Below are 19,066 nucleotides of genomic sequence, written 5' to 3' on the forward strand. Positions count from 1 at the left end.
GAGAGAGAGGAGCTAGGAGGGGAGAATGGTCCTGTGAGGGAAGGTGTGAGGGGAGAATGGGGCTGTGAGGGGAGTTGTGAGGGGACAATGGGATTCATGAGGGGAGATGGGGCTGTGAGGGAAAAGAGATATGGGGTGCGATTGTGAGGGAGAATGGAGGGGAGTTGTGAGGGGAGAATGGGGTTCATGAGGGGAGAGAGAGGGGAGTTGTGAGGGGAGAGAGAGGGGAATTATGGGGAAAATGAGGCCGTTGAGGGAAGAATGGGGCCGTGAGGGGAGAGAGAGGAGAGTTGTGAGGGAAGACTGCCGAATATGGGGCTGTAAAGGGAATTGTGAGGGAAGATGGTGCTGTGAGGGGGGAGAGAGGAGAGCCGTGGGGTTAGATGGGAGCTGTGAGGGGAGATGAGGCTCTGAAGGGGCTCTGAGGGGCTGTGTGAGGGAGGTGCTGCTCCTGCGGGTTCCCGCTATCCCAGCTGCATCATGTCAAAAAGCCCACTGCAATCACCAGCTCCGGGGAGCTGAGGGGACAGAAACACCCCAACAACCCCTGCCCTGATCCCAGCAAGTGAATCCTGGGACACGACAAGACCAAGCCCTCGGTATTTTCCTCAACCAGGCAAGCACATTTCCAACTGAGACCTCAGCACCAATTAAATAATCAAGATCCAAGATAAAACCTTATCAGAGCCAGTCTGGGCACTGATCACTGGCTGCCTCTTTTCTCCATTGTTCCTTTTTCCTGCTAAGGTAGGGGTATTAGCAGGGGAAAAGTGAAGCTGGCTGTCACATGGAACTATCCTCTAAGAAAAGAGAGGGCAGCTTCAGAAGAGCTGAGGGAAGCAGCTGGGAAAGCTTCAAGTTGTCTATTTTTCATTTGTTTGCCTTTTTTTTAAAACCAACTGCTCATTTTTACACCTGAAAATGCCTCCAAAGTGCCTTTAGAGCAGCACATTCATTGCTCTCTGCTGGCACATACCTGCCTTCCCATCCAGCTCAGTTTTCCATCAGCACTCACAGAAACATTTTCCTGGACACAGTAAAGTTATTTACTTAATATAAGCACATATGGATTATGGATGCTCCGTATGGATATTCCTGCACTTTCCATTCTGTCAGGGTACCAACACTTCTTCCCTCCCCCTTTGGCTTTGGTTGTCCATGGGTACAAATGCAGATGAGCTGCTCCAAGACAACCCACATGTGCTGGAATGGCACAGGAGGAAACTGAAACCTCCAGTTCATGTTTAGCAGAATAAAGTGAGAGTACCCGAGCAATACATCCAACCCCCAAAATACTCAGTGCAAAACTCTGAAGTCTCTAGTGAGAAGCCAAAGAGATGCTGCAAAATGGCCACAACAGGCTTAAAAATAAAAAACAAAAGGAAGTGTGAAAATCATGCCAGAAAGGAAAAAAAAAAAAACCAAACAAAAAACAGTTTCGACACCAGAACATACAAGAATGCTTGTAAGGAAGGCTTTAAATTGAGTTTCATAATTTGTTGTGATTGAAGAAAAGACCTTATTCATGACATCACTCATTTTGCACCTAATTTTACGCACATGTTGGGGCTCCAGCCTGAAGCAATGGGTTAATTCTCCAATTATTTCACAGGATTAGAACTACTTTTTTTTTTTCCCCAGGAAATGTAGTGTGATTGTGAAGCCCATCAAGACATGCTATTTCATAATTAATTCTAAATAAAAAGTGAATTCTCTCCTTTGTCTAAATAGTTTGCTTTGGCTCAGCTAGGAGCAGCAATTAGCAGGACAGCCTCCCTGAACACATTTGATCTGCTACAGGGTTTCCTGCTGTGGATCAGAGGAACAAACCTGATTTCACACAATCCATGGGGTTTATGTTGGCTGGATGTGCTGTAATTAAAATGATCTTTTTTTCCCCAAGGGCTTTGTTTATCTGCTTGTGCTTTCTCACAGAGAGGCATTCACGTAGCTAATTTAGCACTTCTGTTGATTTACACTTCTGCTCTTTACCAGCTCCCTTTGTAGCATTCACTGTTTGTAGTTTGGTACACAAAATGGGACCTGTTGTCACTGGTGTTATAAGTCTGTTTTATTAGCAGGAGTAGAGGAACAGTTCCCATGGAAACATGCCCATCTTTCATGGTGTGCTTTTCCTGGGATTCTCAAGGTTGGGTAGGGTGGGCTCTGGGCCTTCCTAAATGGGAGCATGCAGCAGTCTGTGAAGACTTCCCCTTCAGCAGGGGGAGGAAAAACCTGCATTTTTAGATTGTGTATTTCCTCTCTTATGAAGCCTAATGCCTGTGAAAACAGAGCAGCTCCACAGCCCCACACCACTGATTGATGTTCAGGCCGATCCCACCGCTCTGACAACAAACCGGATCCTATTTGGAAAGGCCACGTCCAAAGCCAAGAGAACATTTTCCTTTCACTCTGACCTTTACACTTAAGCTGTGAGTGAAGCTGTGGTTGAACAGGGCTCAGCACACTGGCCTGAGCCAGGATGGGCCTCCCTGTGTCACACCAGGCACTTCCCAAGGTCCTTGGAAAAAAACCCCAAACACATCATCAAACCCCTCCTGCTAAACAGTGGAGGTGTTCAGCCCTGGGAACACCACTGCTCACAGGCAAACCCGAGCCCCTGGCATTTACCAAGAGTGATAAGAAAATGAAATCACCTGTGAAAGGATTAAACCACCTTCTCTCTCCCTCAGTATTTGCCACACACAGGTGAGCTCATTGCAAATCCATTGTCCCACCTAAACACAGCACGAGATTCACCTGCAGCGCCTGGATCCTGGCAGGGCAGGTCCCCATCTCCCTTCCCTTTGTACTCTTGCTTTCCAGAGGCTGGCAATGGGATCCCAGTGTTATTTTTTCCTTTATTTTTTTATCTGCAGCCTCACAAATATTTTTTTAAATCTGCTTCAACCTATACACAGTAGTGGGGGGCAAAAAAATCCAAAGAAAGTTCAAACTTCAGGGCCACAGCCAGTGCTTTGAAGAGATCATTACAAGTTCTTATTCAAGAGGAGAGTAATTAGCACATTCTAACAAACACATTAAATAATTCAGTATTATTATTTTGGCAGGTCTTTGTGAACCAGGTGTTTAGGAAGCAGTTTCAGACAGGATGCAGTCTAGGGGGTCCTTCCCCACAAGCCAGTAGCATGAGGAGAGCCACTGATGTCTGGACTAGGCTGGAGCTCCCCAGAGCCTGACTCCAGCAAAGCCCTCAAATCAGTACCACAGGACTCTGTGGTTTTACTTATTTCCATCATCCCCATCAATATTTCTCAATTTTAGAATTACTCACACAGAACTGTCTGAGCTTCCACAGTTAAGGAAGATGCAAGTAAGGTTTCTGTCTCTAGTCTATGTTATCTTAAGCTTTTAAAACACAGTCATATTTTTGTTTATGCAGGAGTATTCAAAAGTTCATTTTCCTTCACACTACCATCTCTGTGTTGCTTGACTCCTACCAATCCCACATGGTCTTGCTAAGCCTTCCCCTCCTCCGACCTTCCACACACTGAAAATCTCAACCATACCATGCTATTACTAGGATTTAAAAAAAAACCCAACCAAACAGGAGGAGTCTGGAGCCACCAAACAGGAGGGAAGGAACTTTTTCTTTAAGAAAAGAGTGAGTCCAAGCAAGATGATTTGCTCATTCCTCCTTCGGCAGTTCCCCTTCCCCCTCGCTCCCAGTATTGCACACATCAGACCCGAGTTGCAGCTCTGGCAAACACCACCTCCCAATCCTCTCCTGCACGTGCTAGAAAGTCTCATAACCACAAATCAGCCCAGCAAATCCCTGCTTGCTGCTTGATTAATTAATGCAGAGCCTCTATTTACTCCTTCCAGGCAGAGCTGCTTGCTATCAAGTCAGCTGTTCTTACCTTGGAGACCTTGGATGACCAGAGCTGCAGTTTGGTGCTGGTTTGGGGACATTCATGGCTGCTTCACCTGAGCCTGGAAAACACAAGTGTGGAGACAGACAGAGATTTTGGCATTCCATACCCAGCAGCTGCATTTGCTGGCCCATTCTGCTCAAAATAAAAGACAGTCTCATCAAGACTTTTTTTCCACCTAAAAGTGGGGCGAAGAAAAAAAAATGGCTGAGCCATTTTCTTCTGTATCAAAGCGGTGAGATCAGTACAAAGAATTCACACCACCCTGGGACTTACTTCAAAAACATTTTTGGAATTAAACAAACCAGAACCCTGGCATGGATGGTATTTGTTGGGAAGGCAACACAGAGAGCCTGGGGGGCATTTGGTGTTTGAGAGGTTTGGGTAGCACAAAGGAGCACTGGGCCAGGCACTGTCCCCAGGCCACAGAGGCTGTTTGGGCTGGCTCTGCTCAAAACATTTACAAAGGGCACTCTGGCTTCATGCCACGTTCATAAACATGTCCATCAACTGCAGCCTTTGGGGAACAGGCTCTACTGAAACCAGTCACCTGCTGAAAACAAAGTGCCATTCTTTACCTTCTAACCCTTCAGCAAAGCAGCTTTCCTGCAGTACAGAAGGTAAAATCCACTCCATACATCCACTACACAAGTGCTATTTAAAATTCAATTGCACAATGAATTTATAGTTCATTCAGGCTCAGCGCAGATCCTGGGAAAGGCTCCATAACAACATCTTCAACCAAAGCAGAATTTTGCTAGAACAGCCACACAAAGAGTCCACGAGGCTTGGCACAGATGCATTTCACTGAAAGGGGCTTAACCACAGGGGCAGGGCGCAAGAGAGAGGAGCTGAAGGTCCCCAAGAGCTACAGCAATTTTTATTCATTAGCACAGAGGCATTTCAGCAGGCTACAGACTCTCCCAAGAGCACTGACCCCCCTCTCCACACACTGCCCACTTTCTCCTCTTAGGAAGGTGCATTTTAAGGAATTCCCATAGGATTTGTTAGCTCAGAGATATTGATTGTACTAAGTATCTCCTTTCTCCAGAAAATTTAGCGAAAGTTCTCTGCTCTGCACTAAGAGCCAGCCCTTTCCCATGGCCCACACAAGCCCATCCTGTGACAGGGATGTGGTGACACACGAGGCCACCAACACACTACAGGACACTGCCGACCCCACCAGCACCCCTTACCTGAACAAGAAGACTCCAGGAGCTCCAGATTCTCCTGTCTGCACTCCAAAACTGCTCTGTGAGGAGGGCAGGAAGAAAGAAGCAGCCCAACTGTCCTGGGGCTGCAAACACAGCACAGCTGAGGACTGAACAAGTTGCACCTGGTCACAAGCCCCCTGCACAATTACCCACAGCTGTTCCTTGTTTAGCAGAAACCAGAGAAGCAACTTCACATTGCTGGGACTTTTTTAAAGACACCTAGCAAAAAAATGAAGAAAAATGCACAGTGTGCTGCTAATTTCTTAACCAAGCAAGAATCATTTTCAATGGCTCCTGCCTGTAAGCCCAAGCAGCTCAGAGCTTCAGTCAGTAAAGGAGAGAAAACAAAGGTGGGATTCTATAATTTATTACCATTGCTAAGATGAACACAATACTTGATACCCCATCGTATGCAGAACTGTAAAAAAATAGTTTTAATACAGTATCAAAATTTACACAAGTGTAGTGTCAAAAGACCAGTGTCCCTCGCTTGGCCCCTGCACACCCAGAGTGCAGGCACAAGTACAGGTGATACAGCTGTTCATACATACAGAGATAGGAATACAACAATTGAAATTGAACTCTGCAAACAATATAGGGGAGAAAACAACCTGGGAAGAGAACAGATCGCTGGCTGGGCTGGGGTTATATCAGAAACCACGCAGGAGGAAAATGGTTCAAAACAGAAGGCTGGATTCTGCACTTCCAACTCAAGGAGAAGCAGTGAAAGGGAGTTTTCCCACGAAAGCAATGCTGGATCAGAGGCCTTACATTGAATGGTACCAAGTGAAAATAACAACAGAAACCAACAGAATTACTGCTGCAAATGAACACACTTTTTCTGAAGACAGATAGCAGATTTACATCATACTCCTATATAACAAAAGATTGTACAGCAACAGAGCTACATTTCACTGCAAATAGCCCACGGATACAGTCCAAGCTCAGAAAAACAGAGGTTCTGACTTTGGCTCAAATCTCAGTAACCAAGAACAAACCAGAAACCCAGGAATTGTTGCATTCCTATTTTTTTTTAATTAATTTTTATTAGTCTTTTTGATACTCAGCTATGGTAAAAAGTTAAGCAACAGCATTCAGTCACAAGCCTGTTGCACATTCATACATGAAACTATCATTGCTTTAAGATATACACAAAATATCTATCGTTGTAATTCAGTACACACAACTAGGATCATACACGGAGATAAAAATAAACTAAGCACATCTAGGGCGCCGTCTGGTCAAATCTCAGGCAATCTGAACAAGAGCTTTCTGCCTCATAATAATGAAAGGCATGCTCTGAGGATAATAAAACCTTTTTCTTTGAAAGAACGCTACAGTGGCAAGAAAAGCTTTTTTTCATAATGCAGTGCAATCTTTTAGATCCTTGTAGGCTCTAGTTAAACAAACCAGCATGTCTCTAAATTAAACAGTAGAAATTAGCATCCTGACAATTGGAATATAATTTCCAAAATAAATTCTAATGGAAATCCTGACTTGAGACCTGTAATAATGATGCCTAAGTATTCTGTTCATTAAAGGGCCATTCATTAAACACCTTACACCTCTTCAGAAGATGTGCATTAAAGTGAATCGAAAAGAAAGCTATCTTGACTTTCATTTAGAAAGAAATTGTGGATCACTACAAGTACTGTAGTTATGCTACACTACCGGCTGGTTAGGACTTTATGGTCTTTTAGCACCTCCAAAGGCAGGTATTCTACCAAAGCAAAAAAATCACCTGGAAATTGCCTAAGCACCATTAACGGATCCTTTACAGACTGAAGTGTGAGTTACTAAGAAGCGACTTCCTCAAACCTGCGGAGACCAAAGGCACAGTTTATCAGTGTCTCTCCAGTCTGCTGAAAAACCTCTCTTAAATCCAGTGGAAAACTCGTTCAGACCTATCAGAGATTCACTGTAACTAACCAAAATAAAACTTATTTCGCGTAACGCCTGCAGAATCCCAAATATCTTTTGGTTAGGATGGCAATACCTCAGCGCTTCTAAGGGTGGAGTGTTGCAGTGAGGGCGCAGAGCTTCGTTAGCTGGGCTATTGGAACAGCAGGATTGGGGGACACTGCCACACAGCTCCCTGGCAGGCCCCTGTGCAGAATGCCCCCCCTTCCCAGCAGTCTCTTGCAGTGCAGACCCCCGTGGTCAGCTGGGGATTGCGGCGGACACAGGCGGTGCTTCCCCTCTCCTGGGCGGTTCAGGCCGTGCTCTTCAGAGAGAGGATGTGCTCAGGGCCTCTTACATGGGTCCTTTGTACTGATTTCCTGACAAGTGCTGTCTAATTCCAGGGCACGACCCTGCAGCATCTCCAAGTTTCCTCCACACAACCTAGAGGGAGGGATGGAAAGAGAACTCATTATTCCCACTGAAGGAGCACTGCTGTTCCTATGGACATGCATCTGGAATGCCACAGCTCGGCACACACACCATGCAGCACAGCTGGGACACAGGGCAGGGACACACAACAGGAGCAGAGACTGTCTCTCAAGGGACACAACATTGCTTCTGAACACAGAAAGCACATGCTGCCAGCTAAAAATGACTAAAAACAGGGACACGTGAACTGGCACGTGCATCACTGGGATACTTTACGCTCCACACACAAGACTGAGGGTGTTTGCAGACCTCAACAGAAACTCTGTCCAACTATTTTCCCAACCACATCTCTTGCTTGTGATTCAGAAGCACAAAGATCCATCCAGAGGTGTCTAAACGTCTCCAGTTTAAAAACCACAGAGCAGTTCTCTCTTTCCAAGGGTTTACTTGTTCTCTTAAAATCAGGCAAGGCATTACAAGTGTTTACTCCACTAGCTCTTCCTTGAGGTCAGAGGAATTGTTCCTGCACTCACTGTGCTACACTTTGCTTAACACCCATGTTACAGTGCTGCAATTAAAAAGGCAGAGAAGTGACACCCCCCAACGCTCAGGGAAGTATTTTATAATGATTTATAGAAAGGTTGATGGGATAGGAGCACAAGAACAGTAGCTTGTGTCATGTCCCCAGGCCTCTCAGGGACCAATAGAGACAAGAATGGTGATTCCTATCAATGATATCACAATTTCAGATTTTTTTTTGTAACTGCTATTAAATCACCCACTAATCTCCAGGACAACAGCAATAAGACTGTCAAGAAAGGTAAAAGCTGTTTTCCATTGTCATAATTCATTATTTGTATTTTACCAGTGCCTAAAGTCCAGCAGTGAACAGACTCTGCATTAGCTGGCACTGAATAAAAACAAAGGAGCTGGATCCTGGGAAGGTGACATCCTGAAAAGGTAGTTCCTGTAGCTGATGAGCAAAGGCAGAACAAACCCAAGGTCCTACTGTGATTCTGTGCAAGAGATGGGAAAATAACCCAGTTTCTCTGAGCCTTTGCTGCAGAAAACCTGAGTGTAAGCAGGAAAACCAGAAATATTTCAGACTGGAAGCAAAATGGCTACAGTGCTAAAGCACAGGGCTAAGAAAAGTCAAGTCTTTAAAGGGAACTGTCTTTAATTCCAATGGGTGGGCATGACCCAAACCCTGCAAATTTGCCATATGACAAAATCTTGCAGCCAGAAATCCCAAGTCACCATCATAAAAAACGTGTGTGCTTTAGGCACACTTGCTGTGCAGTGAAACACTGCAGTGGTGAGAGCATGAAAAATGGGGGTTCAGTGACACCTCCCAAACTGGGTGTCTGTGGCACAGCCAGGCTGGATCTGACCATTCTTTCCAACCTCTGGTTCCTGATTTTCCTAACTTAATACCAGCAAAGAGGAAGATCTCCTGGACAGCTTTTGTGAGAAGGCACATTGCAGCTATCCACAACTTTCAACAATTTTTCTTCTCAATAAACATTAAGACAATATTTACCATGCAGCTCATGCTGACACAGTAATAACCCAGTGGGTGATTCCTCCCAAAGTCCTTTGTCCCAACTGAATGAGTGACCCCTGATTGCTAGGAAGGGACAAACCCATACAAGAGAGCCCATGTGCCAAGCACAAGTTGGGGTCAAAATGTCACTCAAAATAATTCCAAATTTCAGCAGAAACCTCAGCTAAAGGACAGCTGTGAGGTTCATGATGCAGCCATGGAAATTCCTTTTCTGCTTCCTTCCAACACAGCAGTGCCAGGATGCAGGAATGTCCCTGGAAGCCAGGCATGAACCTGCACCCAACTGCAGGGGGAGCCATTACATGTGCAGCAGCATTCCAGCCCTGTGGGACCCCACGAGCAGCAGGAAATACCCCTGGAATTCTCAGCTCCCTGAGCCCTCCTGCCCAGCTACACCCCTAACCCCAACTGGTGTATCCCACCTTCCCTTGGCCTCCCTTCCCAAGTGAATTACAAACTAAACTTCCCAGTAAGCTGAGAAAAATCAGGAATAACACCCCTCCAGACATTCCTGTGCTTTGGAATTACCCCCATGCTCTCTAATACCCCATGAACTACCTCCAAACCTGCTGCCCCATGTGGCTGCATTCTCAAAAGGCACTACCAGCTTATAAATGCAAAGCAAAACCATTCCCAAAAACATCATTGATGAGGAGGCCCCAATTCCATTTGCACACCCTGAGGAGAGAATTCCCACCTCTGTTATCTTAATAAAATAGCAGCACTATCACAAACCACCACAAAATTCCTACAGCATGAATTACACATCCATATTTGCATTTTGCAATATTTTGGTACCAGATTGCATTTTGGTACCAGTCAACACCACACATCAAAATTCTGGAGCTCAAAGTGAAACTTGTCATCATTCCACTGTTTTCACAGGCAAAAGGATGCCATGGCAAATGTTTCCTGTGAAACACCCACAGTGCATCAGGCTGCAGCTAAACACTGAGTTACAGCCTGGCAGCAACTGCAAGGAGAATGCAAAAGAAAAGAAACATTATAATTAGTTCATCACAAATCCCCTGTGCTTTTAATATGGACTGGGTGGGTGGAAGAGAAGACAAAACCAGAAAGGAAATAACCAACTATTTAAAAAGTATAATAATATATCAATAGTCAAATCAGGCACAGATTATCAGAGTCAGAGGAAAAGGGAGCATTTCAATGCCAGCAGCAGAGCTTTGAATGGCTGGGGAACAAAGGGACAAGGTGGGATACAAGTATATATTTGAGATTTACACAAAGAAAGTGATAATGTCAAATTGAGCATTTTGGAAGTGGCATTACTTACATCACAAGAATTTTTATGGATTGCTATTAAATATGTATAACTTAGAAACAATTTAGCCATAAATTGTGAAGGAATATCACAGGCAGAAAAATACAAAAGGACCATTGTTCAGGTGGGGAAACTGAGGCTGTCAGGCTTCATCACACTTGCCAAGTTTTATTCTTATGAAGGATAAATTCAGGTCAGCTGAGTCATACACTACTTTATCCCAGATATATTATGCACATAGATTTTTCTGATCAATACTAACCCACATGTTAACACTACAGTGTTCCTAATGAAACAGCAATTGCATTACAGAAACAGTAATTGACTTAATTTCCATATAAAATCTTCAAGGGCGTACTGTCAGCATTTAAACAAAGATTACTCTGCATCTTCAGGTGTTTCCAGGCTCAATATGGAATGTAAAATTAAACACCTTAAACTTACCCTGCACATTTTCCCAGCTGTCTCAGTGCAAAGCAAATCTGTGTGGAGCACCACAGGCAGTTTGGTCAGATACAAGTGGCCCAGGCATGGGGACACAAACGTGGCAACTTCTTCTTCCAGCAGCTCATGGAAGAGCCTTGGCCAACCAGCTGCATGCCAAAGCTCTGCTCCTGTTCCCCACTTCCTCCACCAGAAGGAGAGTCCAGGCAATTTTTAAAATATTTTTTTATTTTTTTTCAAAGCCAGGAAGACAACAGCAGTATTTTAACAACTCCCTCCTCTGTTTTCTAATGGAAATATCCTTTTAAAACACACTCCTGCTCTTTAGGTTTCTTGCTGTGCACAAGTGGATTACTCTAAGAATGAGGTTTTATAACACAGACTATTTCTTTGTTGCAGGGATTCCAAGTTGCCAAATTAGTACTGAAAATCAGGCTCTTGGTGCTGGCTTGTTCTTCCTCCTGCACCTGATCCTGCAGAGTGTGCATTCTCCAGAAAGGAGGGACCAAACCCCGGTGTGCCCCCTGGGAAACAGCAGGGTCTGCTCCCTGACTGGGGATGGGGAAGTCGGGCAGTCTGTGAGCTGACAGCTCACTCTCCATTTGGACACAACACTTCATTTATATCAATTGCTGCACTACCTCCTAGTGAACTCCCAGCTCAGCTTTCACATCATATTGAACTAAACTCTGTGTATTTCTTATCAATCCGTTTCAGCAAGCAAAGCATCAGCTGTTGTTCCAATATTTCACTTACACAGACCAGCTGCTATTACAGGTTGTCAAAAGCACCTTGTTAAATGCTCTCTTCAGGGAAGAGCCTTTGCCAAGGGGGGTTTTAAGAGAACTACAAAAGGCTTTTTTCCATAATGACACATGATCTCTCAACAAAATTACCCAGCGTAGCTTTATTTTCTCGGCAGCAGCAGGTGAAATACATGGAAGATGCAGAGAGGACCTGGAGCACTCTGAACCAGGCACTCCTTGGAGCTGGGAATGTTTCACAAGAGTGAGAACGGTGCCCTCTTGGGGCACTCCCCGCTGCCTCTCCCCTCGGGATGCCAGCAAAACAGGCGAGGTGGCTGCAGGGGAGCGCTGCAGTGCCCGGGGGCTGTGGTACAGGAAGGGATCTACCCAGGACTGTGGTACAGGAAGGGATCTACCCAGGATTGTGGTACAGGAAGGGATCTACCAGGGCTGTGGTACAGGAAGGGATCTGATTGCTGTCATCTGTGCTCGGTTCACTTGCATAAACCCATTTCCTCAGGCTCCACCGAGGTGAAGCCAATGTCACCGGCCTGAGGGGCACAATCACCCTGTGCACGAACTCGGATGTCCAAGTAAGTCAACAGCTCTGCTGAGCTCAAAACCAGAGCAAATGTGTGCAGAAGTCCCTCCTAGAAGGAGGACAAACCTCCCCATCCACGTATGTCCCTGCAACACCTGTATAGGTGGGGAATAACACCCAATGAACCTAAATTAGGTTAGAAATGAGTGAAGCACAGGAGAGAAGAGAAGGCCCAAAGCCCCAAACAACCACGACTGAGCCAGCACTGGGAGAGAGGAATACACAGTCCTCACTCTGCTCAGCTCTCCCTCAGTTTTATTCCCTTACAGAGGAACACAGACACCACTGGTGCCTGTGCTGCAGTGGGACAGTGAACTCAGTCACTTCTTGTCTCAGGTCACCCCATAAACCTTGGACATCTTTAACACTTTCTAAGTTTCATTAATTGCAACAGTTTTAGTGCTGACAGAAGGGAGAACTTGAAACTTTACCCCTCTGGGTATTTGTGTCAACTGCTGTGTATCAATGCCACACAGGCCTTTGCAATGCAGCCCTGACTTCAGGGTAAAACACATCTGTTCCCAAGGGAGTTTCAGCACTGACCTTGGGATTGTGGTCTTTGCTATTTGTAACACAAATATACTGTGTGCCTTGGCTTTATCTCTGCATTAAAGTCTTTCTCTCTGTACAGGTTACAGGAATCCCTCGTATTCCACTGGAGCACAAACATGAAACAATGAAAGACTTCCTTATTCAGCAAAACACCACTTCCAGCCTCAAAGAAAAACTACAAATGTAACATGGAGAGCAGCTACAGCTGGAACCAACACGGCTGAGAGGGCTGGACCCTGCCCAGGAAACACACAGTCCACAGATGCAATGAGTGACAAACAAAAACAACCCCACTGATGACAGCAACATCCCGGTGGTGCCCACGGGGATGTTGTCAGGACAATACACACGTGTTGAGGGACAGACAGGACGTTTTGCATGGACTGTACCAGAGGAGCAGCGTTACCTTCAGAGCATTTACCACTGAGTCAGACTGCTGAGAGGCTGAGCCATGTCCAGTGACGTTGGCTGGCTCGTTTGCAGAGCAGTGACTCCCCTCCGCCCCTCCTGGCATCCTAAGGGCATCCTTCGCAAGAAATTAAACACTCTTTAATACACAAAAGGCTTGGTCACTGATTAAAACAGATGTCAGTCATTTATTGCTCTTTTGCAAAAGGCTGAGAAGTGCTGAAGGTGTGTGTTACTCTAAAGCCCCCCTCTTTCTGTGCCACAGTAACCAAGGGCTGTTGAGGCAGTGTGGGTGGCACTGCTTGGCACTCTGCGGCCCTCAAGGGCATCTCCCTGGAAAATCAGGACATAGTAACAAAATTTCTTATGTGTGTACATCACCTCACAGAAGTGCTACAAAGTTTAGAGAGATAATTTCAACCTCAGTGTAAGGTTTTTAGAAGGTCTAATTTTATCTCCATAATTCTGGAGGTTGTTCCTTCGACAGAACTCATATTTTGGAACGTTGCTGCGAGGTTTGCAACACGAGCTGACCAGGGAAGGAGTCAGGAGCTCCAGACTGCCAGCTCCCTCCTTCCCTGCCTCCAGCTCCTCCAGGATGTCAACTTGTCCCCAGCAGCGACAACCTCGGAGGCTTTGTCCTCCCAGTGGACACCTGGAAGGGCCCTTCAGGACACTGCTAAAAAAATGCAAGCTACCTAAACTCTTCCAGCCCAGTCAGCTCCAACTTTGCAGGATGTAAAGCATCTCCTGGAGTGAGGTAACCTGAGCAAGCAGGCAGCTCTGGAGGAGTGCTAAAAATACCCCTGCAGCATCCGTGGGCAGCGGTGGGAGCGCTGCAGCCGCAGGGCCCGCCCCAGCCCCGCGCCCGAGCTGCTCCCAGCCCGCCCTGCCCTTCCCTCTCATCCCTCACACACAACTTTGGGCAAAAAAAAAAAAAAAAAATTGAGAACTACAAAGAAGCAAAACGGTTCAGAGCGGGGGATGGAAATTTCCTCCCTTAAAGAGTACCAAACACCATAGGAAACATTAAGAAATAATGTAGCAGTAATTCCTGCTGGAATGTGTGGGAAATGCGTTTCTGAAGGAAAAATAATGACAGTGGAAAGAGCCTCTGCTGAGGATCGGTGCCCCCAGTGCAGTCATTTGCCCTGCTGAGCAAGCACACAGCACAGGGCAGAGCTTTGGGGGGTCTCTAATCTAAACAATAGGAAAAGATGAAGGTGGGTGTGGGAGAGAAAGGGCACAGAGCAAAGACACGAGGTTGAATTTCACAGATCCAGCCTGCCCGAAAATTCATTGGAAAGTAACCCAGTGCAAAGCAAGTTCCTGTGCTCTTGGGATATGCTAAGGTCACTGTAAGCCATAGTGCAGGCTCAGAGCAGTGCCAAGGGGCAGAGAGAACCCTCCCAGCCACCCAACACATCAACTCCATCCCCACAGTCATCTGGACTGGACCTCACATCTTTTTTTAAAAACCCTAAAAAAATTAAATATCTTTAAAAACCACCAAACCCCAGAATGCTGCATATGCTAAAGCCATAGAAAAGGTACATTAAGCCTGAATCTGAAACCTCATTTCCTAGACAAACCTGTCCTCCTGCCAAGCACAGGATCCATGTAACCCAATAGAGTGGGCACTAATGGATCTGCTAACCAGGCTGACAGCAGCAGCATCCTGCAACCCTCCCCAGCAGGGACAGCAGCAGTTTGCTGTGAGGCATGGAGAGGTTTTAGGACTTACTTTGCTTTGGGAAGGATTTATAGATCTGTTAGTGACTGGCCAGACTTAATGCTGTACTTTGAGAAAGGAAATGAAAGTTGAAGGAAAAGGGGTAATAAAGCAGATTGGGTTAGGATAAATTCAGTCTGTCAGCTTTGGAGCTTTTACCAGTAAAAGGATTCTGTTTCTTTACTAACTCCAAAGGCAGCAAAGATTTTAGTCAGTTTTGAATGAAAATAGAAATATTGCCATTAAAATGCAGAGAAAATGAGTACAGACTACACATGTAAAGCCTCCTGAACACAATAAAACCCAAAGCTCCTGCAAGTGGTGCTGCTCTCAGAGTTCAAGCCTTCCTCCAGGCAGTTGTGTTCCACAGCCTCTTCCCTGCCATATGTAGCACATTTTTGTCTCCTTTCATGAGAAAGAGAAATTTGTGAACACAACGCTTCAAGCAGCCTGCACATGTTGGTAGGAGACTGAAAATTAGTATTTCCCCCGTGGACATCCTTCTCCTTCCTCCCTCTGTCCTTGATAAGAGACATAAGTTTTCTTTAGAAAGTGAGGCAGATTTTGCAGCCCTGAAGGCCTTTCCCCAGCTCAGGGATTTCTCATGGCAGGTGAGGCCACTCCACTGAGGCAGCAAAGCTTCTGCCTCCCTTGAGGAAGTTTTTTCCAGGGGTGATGGGGATGCCCAGCCTGAGCATGGCCCCTGTGAGCTGGAGCACTCCAGCTCTGCTGTCAGGAGTTCCTGAGGCAGGGAAGCAAAGCAGGAGGAAAAGGCACTTAGGGGACAAGGACCTGAGGTCTGCAGAGCCTCTGGCACAGCTGCTGCCTCCCAGGAGGAGCAGGGATCCACTAAAACCTGCCCTTGGTGTCCTTGCACTGAGCCCCTGTCACTGCCCAGCCCTGGGTACAACTGGATCCTGAGCAGGATCTCAAGGATGGGAAGAGAAATCTGCTCCCTTCCTCTCCCTCCTCCTCCTCCTCCTCCCTAGCTGCACTCAGCACCTGCACTGAGCCACTGGAAGCATAATCCCTGTGACAGATCTTTCCATTTCTTATCCACTAACAAACTGTGAAAGTGGATCCAAATCAGACAGGAGGGATGGAGTCACAGCTCTGTAGTGCTGAAAGCTCTATAAACACAAAAATCTGGAGTAATTGTGAACAAACAGCGCTGCACAACATCAGCACCTGAGAAATAATTGATTTTTTTGCTCATGCCACACAACCAGCCTTCCCTACAGGTCCTGGCCAGCCCTTGTGCCTCTCCTGAGCCTACAGGGATCTGTGTGCAGGTCATCCCACTGCAGAGAGCAGGTAAAACCCACACCACATCCTGTGTATGGCTTCCCACAAGGATCAGGATCCCTGAATGCACAGATCCATTTGCTGTTAAAAGTAAATCTACAAAATATCTAATGCCAAAACGTGACTCTAGTGAATAGAAAGAACAGGAAATCTGACTCAGCCCTGTAATATCACCTAACAAAAAGCCCAGATGAAGGGAAATTCAGCATTTCACTCACACTGACTGCAAAATGTTACTACTCAGGCCATTTTCCCACAAACCCTGCACTGTACCCTGGTCAGGGTCAGAATAAAGACCCCTGTGTAAAACAGGGGATTTTGTGATGGAGAGAATTAATCATGAGCTTTTCTACTTAAGTCAGTAGAAAGCTTCATTTTTTCAATCTGCATTGTTGAGAAGGACAGTCATGAATGAAAGCCACTGTAGTGCCCAGCCCAGTGTCCAGCTCAGTCCATGTGCCAGCCCCTCCAGAGGTGCCTGGCACGCAGGGAGAGGCAGGAAGGGAAAAGGAGTCCATGGCTGCCCCAAGGACACTCACAGCCACCTCATCACAGCTTCCAAGAGAGCAGGAGCTTCCTGCCTGCTGGGCACTGCTCTGTGCACTCACCATCCAAGCCCTACCTCATTGTGCAGCAGCCTCTTATCCCAGAGGCAAGTGCTTTACTGGGAACAGATCCTTCCTGCTGGGTAGCTGCCACACCAGTTCAATCACTACCTGATTTCCAAAGCTTTTTTCCCTGATTTCTCCAGCCCTCAATTTCCCTGTACAGCTCAAAGCAAACACAGACTGTGTTTGTCAGCTTGTTTCAAAGAGGCAGGAGAAAGGAAAACCAGAAAGCAATAACTGCAGAGTGTTGTTCTGCTGGATTAATAACACACTAAAGAAAAGAGTGACCTTTTTTTGGGGAACATTCCTGTCAATTAAAATACATAATCTTCAAATGCTGCACTTTTTCACCTGTCCTCAAAGACCTCAGCAGGAACCTGCTGCCAAAATCCACACACTCTCACAGTGGCTTGGAGGCACACTCAGATCTTTGAGTGGCCAAAACCATTGCTGGCTTCACTCCCTCAGAAACAGCCATTTCCAGCAGGCCCTTCAGAAACCTCCTTTGATAAAGAACAGGCAAGAGAAAAACCTCCATGGGCTGTGGCAGTTCCAAACCTTGGAGGCCACACATGTAAAATCTAGAAGATTCTGTAGAGTCTACTAAAAAATCCTGAGGACAAAGTAATTCCAGACTTTCAGAGTTATAACTGGAAAAAAGCACTGTCTGTCCTCTGACAGCTGCACACCAAGTTTTTCTTGAATTTGTGTCTTGGTAGCTTGAAGCTCACGAGATCTTGTCTTCCAGCCCTCCCCTGTCAAGCACAATGGACCCTGAGATAAAGGCTCTGCCCAGAACCTCAGCACTGGGAACTGGAGCCCTTTATGAATGGCCTGTTCATTTACACTGGGGATGGGGGCACATGAAGGAACTGGGTGGGTGGGTGCTCTTGATTCACTTTCTTTCAGCAAATATTTGATGACATGATTAGGGAACATCAGTTTGTTCAATGGCTTTTAATTACATTTTGGTTGAAGGATTCCCTATTCTGCATGCTAAGGAATGCAGGAGACAAACACTATGGGACTGTGAGTGATTTTAGGAAAAAACCATTAACCAAACAATTCCCATCTTCTAATTAGATTCGTAATTACAAAATATCATGAAAAGGGAAAATAAAAACCACAGACCTCAGCGAAAGGTTTTGGAAAGATTTGGAAATGGGTTGAAGTAAAATGTGATAATCTAATGGAAGGGGGAAGAAAGAAGGAAATGGAAATGTTAGAAGAGGTTAAAAATAAACTAATGAGGGCCTAAGAGTCATGCCTGCCATTTCCCAGTTTAACAGACCAGGACTGGAATGGACTAACAAGGATGCAAACCCCCCAAAAAGGGTCTGAAGCAACAGTGCAAGTGAGAGAAATACAGCAAAAAGAGATGGAAAAGCACCAGAAGCCTTGGAAAGGCAAGAATGAGGAAACAGAGGCAGCAGAGCCCAGGTGAGAGGGAGCAGAAGGGCTCCAGTTCAGCCCAGCACCAGCAGTGGCTCCTGCTCCTGTGCTGTGGCAGCCAGGAGCTCACTCCCTGCAGCCCAGCTCCAGCCCCACTGGCATTTTGCAGCACCCTGGCAATGCTTTCCCTCCCCTTCACTGAAAGGGAAAGCTGAATTACAAGGACAAAGAGCTGGAAGGGGAAAAGTCTCCTCCTCCTCCTCCCATGAAACAAATAAGAAGTGAAGCAATTTAAATTGGGTGACTTGCCAAGTTTGTCTATTGCAAATGCATTCACTGTCACTGTATGACAGATGTCCACATTGCCAGAGCATTTCAGCTGAGCTGATCAGCCCTGAAATACCATCCCTACAAAAACTCAGGGATATCTTCAGCTAATTGACGTGTGGATGCCAGATCCTGCTCTGGCTTCCCCCAGCACAAGGCACAGGGAGCAGTCATGCACCACAGCAAGCCTGGGAGGACACTCCTCTTTCCAGGCCTCTGAAGTCACTCCCTGACATAGCAGGGCTGTCAAAGCCCAGGGAGCTTCAGCTGGGATCCAAATCCAATCTTTGATCCCTTCATGTTTTATTAATTATCTCTGAGCATCTTCATTGCAGCAGCATAGGTGTTATGTCCTGGTGTGACAAGGTTTGAGTGGTAGGGGAAGATTTAGGGTTTTAGTAATGGGGAGGCTTTAGGGATGACTTCCCAGTTCCCAGCCCTGCAGCTCGGTGCACATTAGATCCATATTTAAGGAGGAAAAAATGCCCTGTCCACCCTGCACTGCTGATGGGGAGGAGATAGAGAAAATCAGGAGTAAAGTTCAGCCAGGGCAGAAGGGAGGGGTGAGGGGAAGGTGTTTTAATATTTAGTTTCTATTCCTCATTATCCTGCTCTGATTAGAGTGGTAATGATTAAACTCTCCAGGCCAAGTCTGTTCTGCCCA

General features: G+C 46.1%; 1 protein-coding gene across 3 annotated transcripts in view; it reads right to left on the reverse strand.

The window, feature by feature from the left end:
• Positions 1 to 5,458: 5,458 nt before the first annotated feature.
• CCDC85A (coiled-coil domain containing 85A) overlaps positions 5,459 to 19,066 on the reverse strand; it is a 70,446-nt gene continuing 56,838 nt past the window's right edge. For 2 of the 3 annotated variants that reach the window (XM_030945508.1, XM_030945507.1), the window contains one exon: positions 5,459 to 7,450. In XM_030945508.1, coding sequence (XP_030801368.1) covers positions 7,401 to 7,450 — 50 coding nt within the window. In that variant the 3' untranslated portion in view covers positions 5,459 to 7,400. Of the gene's footprint in view, positions 7,451 to 13,036; positions 13,157 to 19,066 lie in introns of all 3 variants that reach the window. The other variant, XM_030945506.1, reaches the window with a different exon arrangement.

The sequence above is a fragment of the Camarhynchus parvulus genome, chromosome 3 (assembly GCF_901933205.1).
Source record: "Camarhynchus parvulus chromosome 3, STF_HiC, whole genome shotgun sequence".
In the NCBI taxonomy this organism is placed as follows: Eukaryota; Metazoa; Chordata; class Aves; order Passeriformes; family Thraupidae; genus Camarhynchus; species Camarhynchus parvulus.